At 49.6% G+C, this 10317-nt stretch overlaps 1 protein-coding gene across 1 annotated transcript; it reads right to left on the bottom strand.

Annotated features, from left to right (window-relative positions):
- Nucleotides 1-4199: 4199 nt before the first annotated feature.
- Nucleotides 4200-9610, bottom strand: SPN (sialophorin). Its single transcript, XM_077141259.1, has 2 exons — nucleotides 9497-9610; nucleotides 4200-9135 (listed from the first exon to the last, which is right to left on the bottom strand). The coding sequence occupies exon 2, from the start codon at nucleotides 9105-9107 to the stop codon at nucleotides 7773-7775; it is 1335 nt and encodes a 444-aa protein (XP_076997374.1). The 5' UTR covers nucleotides 9108-9135; nucleotides 9497-9610; the 3' UTR covers nucleotides 4200-7772.
- Between the last annotated feature and the right edge of the window lie 707 nt (nucleotides 9611-10317).

The raw sequence follows: 10317 nt of genomic DNA, 5'->3' as shown, positions 1-10317 counted from the left end.
TCATTTATCTACCTCTTGAGTTGGCTGACAGCCAAGTGAGAAAACTGCAAATGAGACAGAGTAGAAGCTCTCTCCCTTCCCTCTTCCCAATATACATCAAGGGCATATAAGCAGATCCGAGCTGGCTTCTGAACCAGAAAACTGGAAAACTGCTGAAAACTTTTGGGCAAGTTCCCATCCCAGAACTGTCAGAACCTCCGTTTCTTCACGTGAAACCGTTCTTAGCAGAATTGCAGGGACCTCCTGATCGCTAAATCCAGTGGTCTCTTCCCAACCTTCTCCCGTCTCTTTCTCAAGGCCACAGCATGTGACCTTGCCAGGCCTGGGACAAGGGCGAGGGAAGCGGGCACGTAGAATGCAAAACTGAAGGCGGCCCTCACGCTCAGGTTGGCTTCTGCACCCTAGGCACCGTGCTTGCTTCACTCTAGTCCTGCCCCTGCTTCTAACAAGCTGCTGCAAACTCTTTTCTTCTTTTTTTACCTCTAGAAGTCATTTTCTACCAAGTTTTTTATTAAGGATTTTTTTTTCCACTCTCACGGGCCTTTCTTCCTATATCTAGCCCTCAAATGTTGGTGTTCCCTCAGTGGGGGGGGGGGTTCAGGGAGAGGGCCGAGGGGGTGGGGTGGGGGGTGTTTCTCTTTTCCTCCGGGGCACACAGCTGAACCACATTTCCCAGGCTCCTCTGTGGCACTGCAGCCGTGCGATGGGAGCCTGGCCAGTGGAATGCAGGCAGGAGCGAGGGGGGCTCTTCTAGGCGTGGCCCTGAGGTCCTCCCCCATGGTCCTCCTCTCTTGCTCTCTTCTCCCTCCAGCTGGCTAACAGCACCCAGCCCTCGGAGGATAAAGGAGCCACAAAATGAAAGGAGCTTGTGTCCCCGCACAACCTTGTGGAATGTCACCCTCCAAATGCCAGCTTTGAACAGGAGCAAGGAAAAAACTTCTCCTGAGTTATACCACTGAGACCTGGGGGCTGTTTGTCACAACGGCTAGCCTACCCCGACTAAGACGCTAAGATTCTCTCCCCAGCTCTCTTCTTTTCTCGTTCTATATACTGAATGACATCATTCGTTCATTAATCCGTCAAGGCCATGTCTTAAATTGCTCTCTGTAACCAGATGATTCTTAAATCCTTATTTGCAGCGCTGCCTTCCTTCCCAAGCTCCAAGCCTCTATTTCTAATTCTCTCCAAAGCATCCCTCCTAACAGTTCTAAAAATAAATTCATTGTTTTTCCTAAAATAACTGCCCAACCGGATAATTTCCAGATGATGACATCGGTGCCTCCTCAGCCTCCAAACATGGCAACCTCATGTCTTGCCTCGATTCTTCCCCCATCACCTCAACAGCTGATTAATTCTAAAATCTTATTCTCCACATTAATATATTTCAAACCTGACCTTCCCTCCACTGAGGCCAGACTCCCACAGTATCATACTTATTTGGACTAGAATAATGGTCTCATCTTGGGCCTCACTTCCTCCATGTCATTTTCTTGGGTGCCAGGGTTAATTTTGGGTTTTCTTTTGCTTTGTTTTTTGTGGGGTACAAGGGCTGGGAATGGCAGGCAAGCCTCTACCACTTAACCAAACTTGCACCAGCTCCACCACAAGGCAGGGGTAATTTTGAAACACAGATCTGATCTTGCCAGACATTCATTTAAAAACCAACTTTTGTTTGTGGCGAATGGAATTCACACCCTTGAATTGTATGGTGAAAAGTGGTTAAAATGGGAAACTTTACGCTGTACTTAAATAAAAATGTTACTACAATAAAAATTGCAGAACACAACAATATAGAACTCTACAACACACCAAGTGAAACCTAATGTAGACTCTGGACTACAGTTCATAATATAATTATAATAATATTGGTTCTTCCATTGTAACCAATGTACCACACTCTTAAATGCAAAATGTAGTATATAGGGAAACTATGTGTGTGTGTGTTTGTGTGTGTGCGTGTGTATGTGTGTGTGTGTGTGGTGGGGAGGGTATGTGGGAACTCCGTACTTTCAGCCTGAATTTTCTGTAAACCTACAACTGCTGTAAAAGATAAATATAAATAAGTAAATGAAAGGAAAACCATTGTTTGTTCATTCATTAATTCATTTATTCCTCCCTCCTGGAAACACCCATCGGGTAGCTGCTGTGTGCTGAACCCGGTGCCAGGCCCTGAAATCTGGAGCCACAGGGATGCTCTGTGAAGGTGGAGGAGGGTCCCCCCTGAGGGGGGCAGGACTCCACAAAGACCTTGACCTTTGAGCTGAATCTTGACGGTTGAGGAGGAGTTCCACAGGAAGTCAAGACTTGTGTGGCCTGGGGTGAGCTGGGGTGGGCCGCATTCAAGCATGGCCAAGTGCAAGAGAGAGTCTGAGGTCCCTTCCACACGGTCCCACTGTCACCATCGAGACTGCTCTCCTTGACCCAGGACATGGGCTGGGCCTCAGCCGGGCTGGGGGGCCGGGCACCCTCTGGCAGCTCATTGGTAGCAGGGAGCGGATCGTCTCCAAAATGCCCCCCTACCCCATTTCCACTGTCCAGTGGCCCTACTCCAAACCTCCCCTCCCTCCCCTGCGTAGGGGATGACTGTCACTGCGACAAGCTGTTAATAAGGTGGTATCCACTGCATGATAATCTGTTGTCAGCCAAGCAGTCCTCTCTCAGGGTCTGAATGTTTTCTCTCTCCTTTTGTTTGTGATCTGCTTTTGTAATTACATTGGGCATTTTAGAAGCTTTTCATTGTAAGCTTCTCTCATCTTAACAGCCCTGGCCTGAGCTACCTCCTGGCTCTGTGGCTGGCCAGGCAGCTCAGGGATCCCATCTGGTTTCTCAGTCCTCCAGCCCAAGGGCTGGAGGGCTCAGGGGTGACAGGTGGCCTCTGTCCGCAGCCCCCAGGGGGCACACATTCCCAGGCAACGGGGACCCGGAGGCACAATGGACCTCACCGTACATTTTCAGAAGTGAAATGTCTTTAGACTCATGTGCTGAGGCCCTTTCCCTGCCTGCCAAGGCGAACTGCGTTCATAGATTTCTCGAGAACTTCCCCTATCCAAATCACATTGGCTGATGATGCTGTCCTTGTAACGAGGCATTATTTTGCACCCTTGAGAAAAGAGACATGTATAGTAAGAATGAAGAGCAATGCACTATATGTGACGATACGTGTGGGTAGGAATTCTGTTATTTAATAAAGTGGAGGGTGACCACCGTTGAAAGGGGAAGTTTAGGGTTGTGTATGTCACTAGAAGGAAAGCTAGAGGATGAAACAAGGGATGGCATACCGTAATCCACCCTGTCGTGGATGACGAAAGTACAACTATAAAAATGTTCTTCTGTGATTTAGAACGAACACGTCACCATTACAAGGTGTTAATAATAAGGTGTTACATGGGAAATATATATATAAACTGTAGCTAACAACAATAGTGCAATATTCTTCCATCGACTGTAACAAAGGCATCAGACTAACGCTGGTGCCAATATTAGTGGCAATAGGGAGTGTATAAGCAGTGCAACATTTTTCTTCTTGGAGCAATGAAAATGTTCTAAAATCGATGGTGGTGATGAAAGCATGACTCTGTGATCATCCTGAGAGCCACCGGTTGTACACATTGGATGGGTTGTATGGTGTGTGAATAAAGCGGCTTTTTAAATAAAAGAGAGAGAAGATGAAATGTGCTAGCAATGAACTTTTTTGTTGTTGCAATTTTATTGAGATATATTCATATACCATATCAGCCACCTAGCAATTAACTTTTGCAAAAGAAGGAAAATGTGATTTTATTCTCTGGGAAAAATAAGTATTTCCAATGTTTAAAAGGGCCCGCCCCCCCACCCCACCCACCACCACCCCAAAAAGCCCAAGACCTACTCAAGTTGCTGCAAAGAACCTGAGGAGGCTGGATGACATAGAGGGTTTGGGCCAAAGGCTGACCTGCCAGGGCAGGACAGAGCCAGATCTTGAGGGGTCCCAGACGCAACGCTAAGGAAGGTGGGCACACCCTGGGCAGTGCAGGGGTAAGCCGGACAGGGCGGCCCTTTAGCTGGGTGACCAGCACCACCGTGGATGGAGGGTGAACGGGAAAAGAGTCTCGGCAGGACCCAGGCGAGGTGGGGTGGGGTGTGGGGAGGAGGAAGGGAACCAAGGGGTGACGGAAGAAGAATCGGCTGGACTTAGCACCCGGGGAGCAAGGACACGGGAGAGAGTGGGGTTCGGTGATGGTTTGGAGGCCTTAGAGAAACCAGACAAGTAACGTTACTCACCGCTTCAGGAGTCCCCAAAAAGATAGGAGAGCAGATGTGAGGTTCGCTGACTCCCCCACTGCTGTCAGAACTAAGGACAAACTCTGGAGGCACAACTCCCACCTCCCTTTCCAGCCTGATCTCCTGCAACATCCCTCAAGCCAGACTCCCAATTCCACTCCATTTGAACATCTTTTCTTATCAGTATTTTTCCTAATCGTAAATAGATGTTTATTGTAGAAGATTTGGAAAGTACAAATCAAGTATAAACAAAATAAAAATTGCCCATAAAAACAACACCTTATACATAACCCCAGTAAACATTTGCGGCATTTCCCATAAGTCTTTTTTCCCTATAAATGTGTTTTTTAACTTTTATTACAAAACTAACATCAGATATCTATAGATTAGCAACTGGCTTCCCCTCTCCCCACTTAACATAATATTGCAAGCATTTTTCAAAGTCATTGTACAGGTTTTGAAAATGTGATTTGTAACACCTATGATAAGTACAATAAGCTTTTTACAATTGTTTTCATAACATACATGTCCGGTCCTCTCCTATCTTTATACTTTTTATTTCCTTAAGGTTTCTCTCTCTCTTTTTTTTCCTTTTTTGATCCTACGATAGCTATTGTTTACTTTGCCCTTTTTTTCTCTTCTAGAGAATTGAAGGTCATGTTCTTTTAATCCATTCTTGGTGTGTGGACCTTTCGTAGGTGGGACCTTTTGATTATGTTATTTCAATTGAGATGTAACGCATCTTATTCAAGGTGGACTTTAATCTTCTTCCCGGAGTCCTTTATAAGCAGATAAAAGACAGAGAAAAGCCCCTAGAGAAGCTGAGAGAGGAAGCCACTGAAACCATAAGCTGGAAGCAACAAAACTTGGGAGAGAAGGACCCGTAGATGTCACCTCGTGCTTAGCCATCTGACAGGGGAGCCCAAGCCTGCTGGTAGTGGGTCTTCAGGGAAAGTATCGCCCTGTTGATACCTTAACTTGGACATTTTTTACGGCCTTAGAACTGTAAATTTACAAGCTAATAAGTCCCCATTGTTAAAAGCCAGTCCATTTCTGGTATATTGCATTTTCATCAGGTTTAACAAACAAAAATAGCATTCATTCCATATTTGTCCAAAGAAAAGTCTACACTGAACTAACTGCTCATGGTTCCCTCACCATATGCCTTTGCACCTGTGGTGTCCTCTGCCCAGATGCGCTCCTCCCTGATAAAACCCTTCTCACCCTTCACAATCTCTGAGAAGTCATCTCATTCATTCATTCATTCAAACAAACAAATATTTTTTGAGGCCCTGTTGTGGGTCAAGCACAGTTGCCTCTAAGAATATGGCAGTGAAGATGGCAAAGACCCTGTGAAATTTAAACTCTCAGCCAGGAGCAACAACCTTTTCCCATGAGCGGTATGTCACTCCCTCCTTTGGTGCACTCATAAAATTGTATTTGTGCCTCTATTTTAACACATCACGTATTTCCATATTCTCTGGGCTGTGGGCACCCTGTTGGGAACCCTACCCACCCCCATCCCATCTCCTTCTAGATTCCCCCAGGACCTAGAACCCAGAAATGCCTTGCAAAATGATTCTGTCAAATGAGAGGGGGTGGAGTTGACGACCTCTGGAGTTCAGTGACAATTCTTTCTAAGCCATAAATTGGAACACTTGGGTTGACAAATCCAAGACAATGGTTGCAGTTTCTCCGAGCGACTTTCGGAACTCACATTCTGCTGTACTGGGGCCACAGTACAGCAGAATGTGAGTTAGTCTGAACAGCACCTTCATGAGAAATAGGAAAATGTGCCCAGACACAGCCCTGTGGGTGCCCAGCATGGCTGGTGAAGCTCTTCCCCACAGACCAGAGGCAGCCAGCACAGTTGACAAACCCGGATGGAGCACCTGGGTAGGTCTATGGCCACTTCCCCACCTCTCCTCTTCTCTTCCCAACTCACTAACAGATCCACTTGGAACCCTTCCCTTTTCTCTTGCCTTCCCCAACGTGTCTGGGCATATATTGCCCTCATACTCTCAAAGGGTTCCCATCTGTCTCTCCTTTTGTGGGTCATTCCATCTCCTCTCAGCCACAGCACACTCTGACTCAACAACTTCCTCTTTGCAAATTTCCTCTTTGCCCTGGGGAAATATCAACCGCCTGTGACCCACATACTCCCCTGGGTTCCAGCCTGGACTGATCCTAGAGACAACACAATCGGAACTTGTCCCCTCCTCTCCATCCCAGACACACGCAGGAAGGTTCTGTGTTGTTCCAGCTGCCTGTCACCTCTCCTTATTTGACTCACTCTCACTGATTCCTCCTGGAGAAGGGGAGACGCTCAGAGGACATACGGACAAACAGACAAGCAGAGAGGGGTGGGTCAGCAAAGACCACTAGGTTTAGAGGGACAACAAAATTTGTCTGCCCCCAGGCCCCCAGGCTCTTCTCCTCTTGCCATGTGGTCTTTCTAGCAAGTCAAGCATTCTCTATTGGGCTACACAGTTAAGTTTGCTCCCTCCACCCCACCCAAGCCAAAATAAGGGCACATATGTTCTCAGCAGTTCCTGTGTTTCCCGCCTCTGACTGGCTAGCCCTCAGTTTCTGCACTCCTTCCGGCAGCCCTCCCTCACTCAGTTCATATCCACCAACGCATCACAAAACCCTCCAAACCCTCACTTCTTGCACACAAACTGCATCCAGGAATGAACTTACGCAGATGCTGGGTTTTCTGAAAACTACACTTGCCCAGAAACTTCTCACCTCTGCCCTGGAGAAGAGGAAGTCCCCAAGCCTCTGCTATCTCAATCCATGTGGCGGGATGGGCCATGGGCCAGCCTCGAGTCCAGGTTCTCTGGGGAAGGTCACAGGCACACCTGAGCACACAGCTGGATGGCCCCACCCAGCTGACACCAAAGACTGGACCCCAAACTTAGAGTAGGTTCCCAGGCTGACCCAGGGCCAGGGAGGTCCTTTGAATCTCTGGGGTCAAGTATAATCTACAAAATTAATCCCAGGTGGGAGTTTACTAGGATGTCCTTTGCTTCTTCTTCCTAGACTCTGATATCCCCTTAGGAATTGTCCAAGAAATCCTAGATGGAGTAAGTTTGGCATTATGGAGACTCAGCAGCCGTTCCAAGGACAAAAGGCAAAAGAGAGAGAAAGAGATGGTGTAGGGGTAGTGAGAGGGATGGGGAGAAGAAGTAGGAAGTGGTGAAGAAGGTTTATTCATTCAGTCCACAAATGATGTTCCTTGAGTGAAGGCCCTGATGAGGTGCCAGATGCAGGTGGTGGGTGAGGAGGCTGGATGAGGAGGCTGGGTGAGGACACAGGGTGAGGAAGCTGGGTGAGGACACAGGGTAAAGACGCAGGGTGAGGATGCTGGTGGGAGATCCAGGGTGGAGGAGCTGGATGAAGAGTCAGGGGACGGTGCTGGTTTTGAACACGCTGGGTGAGGATTAGGTTGGAGGTGATGGCAGGAGGAAGGTGATAAAAGCTGGAAATGAATTTGACCCCACTCCTGCTATTCACAAACTCTGAAGGGCATTCCCATCTCCTATTTCTGGCCCATCAGAGGCCTCATCCTCTCTGCCCACCAGCGGCTCTTCCTCTCCCTTTGGGCTGGGGGCCGACCCAGCCTGCAGCTCCTCCAGAGCCACGGAGTCCCGATGAGACTTCCGTCTGCCAAAGAAAGTGGTGAGCGTGGGCCTTCGGCCAGTGCCCTCCGCGGGGGGGACCCCAGAGCCCTTGTCACCCCCGGGCTCTCCCCCTGTGGCTATCACAGCCTCCTCATCAGGAATGTGGGCTGGCCCCGCCCAGGCATCCACCACCCCATTGCGCTTCCCAGCCCTGTTCAGCGTCAGCGCCCCCGTCCGCCGCTTCTGCCGCTGGCGCCACAGCAGAAGCAGTGCCACAAGGACCCCGACCACCAGCAGGGCCACAAGCACAGCCACCAGCAGGGAGCCGTTCATCCCCTGATCTGAACTTAGGGAGCCACTGGTGGTTGAGTCCATGGAGGCCTCTGAGGTGGCCATAGCCGGTACTTCTATCCCAGAGACAGGAGAGCTGCTGGTCCTGGTCTCTGGGTGGCTAGTGGTCATGGTGACAGGGGGTCCACTCCTCCCGCTGAAGATCTCCAGAGAGGTAGTTGCCATGGAGACAAGGGGTCTGCCAGTTGCACTGGAGGTCTCCAGAGAGGTAGTTGCCATGGTAGCAGAGGGTCCACCAGTTACACTGGAGGTCTCCAGAGAGGTAGTTGCCATGGAGACAAGGGGTCCGCCAGTTGCACTGGAGGTCTCCAGAGAGGTAGGTGCCATGGTGACAGGGGGTCCACTCCTTCCTTTGGAGGTCTCCAGAGAGGTAGTTGCCATGGTGACAAAGGGTCCACCAGTCACATTGGAGGTCTCCAGAGAACTAGTTGTTATGGTGACAGGGGGTCCACTCGTCCCATTGAATTTCTCCAGAGCACCACTTGTCATAGTTTCACTAGTCTCAGTATGGGTCCCCAGAGAAATCATGGTTCCAGGGACAGCAGAGTCATTGGTTGTATTAGAGATTTCTGGGACGATTGATGGCTGCTTAGTGGAAACTTCTTGGAAGGTTGCTGACCCAGGTTCAGGAGAGGCAGTGCCAAGGTTCTCACTGGCTATAAAGGAAGCTGAGGAAGCTGGGGTTGAGCTAAGGTCCCCAGGGCTGCCAACCTTCTGCGGGTCCATTATCATTGAAGAGTTGGAGGTCACAGTGCTATCTGAGATGTTGGCAAAAGCTCCCCGTGCAGATGTGCTTCCCAGAGAATGTGCTTCCATGCTTATGACCTGGACCCAGGAGCCTCCAAAGAGGAGGAGAAGCAGGGCCATTTCCATTGCAACAGGCAGGAGCAGGGTTTGGAACCTGAGTGGGGGGTGGAGTTGGAGAAAGAGAACACACAGAAGGAGCTGGAGTGGGGGCTAGCCAGGCCCTCCTCTCCTACCCACTTCCCTGCCAACTGCCAGGCCCAACTTGTGGTTTAACGGCTTTTTCCACTCTTGCTTTTACTATTATCAGAAATAGCAAGGGAACAGATGCTGGCAGCTCCCCACGAGCACCACCCCATAGGCCCCGAAGGCCTTAGCAGTTCAGACCCCAGCAATGGCCACCATCTCCTGGCCTTCCCGGACCCTGTCTGGCCCCATTGCCCATCAGGATCCTTGCATGCCAGAGGCACATTCCCAGGTGCGCTGAAGCTCCAGCCCCCCAGGTCGCACCCCCTTACCAGCTCAGATGATGAGGGCACAGGGCCGGGGCCAGGACACTGCAACTCTTCTGGAGGTTGGGGCAGGACTGGGGCTGACAAGGCCTCTAGGGGAAAGGAAGTAGTGCGGGCTCCACCCACACCCACCCCTGCATCCTGACCCGCCCTCTCCTGCAGCTGCTCTGCATTGAAAGCACCATCACCTACTCTTTCTGGGGTCTGAGGTGGGGCCTGAGGGTTCTGGGGTCTCAGAAATAGGAATGGAGATTCCTGGGTCTTGGCTGAGGATTAGAATGGCAAAGGGTGGAGCTGGAGTAGGGATGGGGTCAGGTAATGGGAGTGCATGCTTAGGAGTTAGGGGTGCAAGGGAGGAGGTAGGAGGGAAGGGTGGTTTTCTTTGCTTTTGTGGTCCCCGAACTGCTAGGCCAGGGCCTGCCATTTCCTGCCCAAAGAGCTCCCAGGAAATACCAGGGCAAGGGGAATCCCCAACCCTGGCTGGGGGCAGTGAAAGCCTTTGCAGCTCCATGTGTTCCTGGCTAGTTCTTGGGTTCATTACAAGGAGCTAGGGGTCAGTCCAATGGTCCTCAGTCATGGGCTGCTTAAGTAAACAAGGTATTAACCCAGCACTGCATATGCTGTGGTCATATTTTTTGTAGAATAATAACAGAGACGTGGGAATTTAAATGGAAAATGATCCAGAAAGATGTCTACTGAGATTTTATCAAGTTGTCTTTGGATAGATATAAGTAGGAGGTTCTTTATTGTCTTCTTTGGCTGGTTTCTGTTTTCTTAACTTTCCTCTAATTAGTATGCTTTGACTTTTGGTATGCGTATGTTTTTGC

This window comes from Tamandua tetradactyla, chromosome 23 (assembly GCF_023851605.1).
Source record: "Tamandua tetradactyla isolate mTamTet1 chromosome 23, mTamTet1.pri, whole genome shotgun sequence".
NCBI classification, from domain to species: Eukaryota; Metazoa; Chordata; class Mammalia; order Pilosa; family Myrmecophagidae; genus Tamandua; species Tamandua tetradactyla.
This window is presented reverse-complemented; position numbering and strand designations above follow the sequence as displayed.

What these genes read in the sequence shown, in the direction of transcription:
- SPN (XM_077141259.1), bottom strand. Translation starts at nt 9,107, where the DNA reads ATGGAAATGGCCCTGCTTCTCCTCCTCTTTGGAGGCTCCTGGGTCCAG.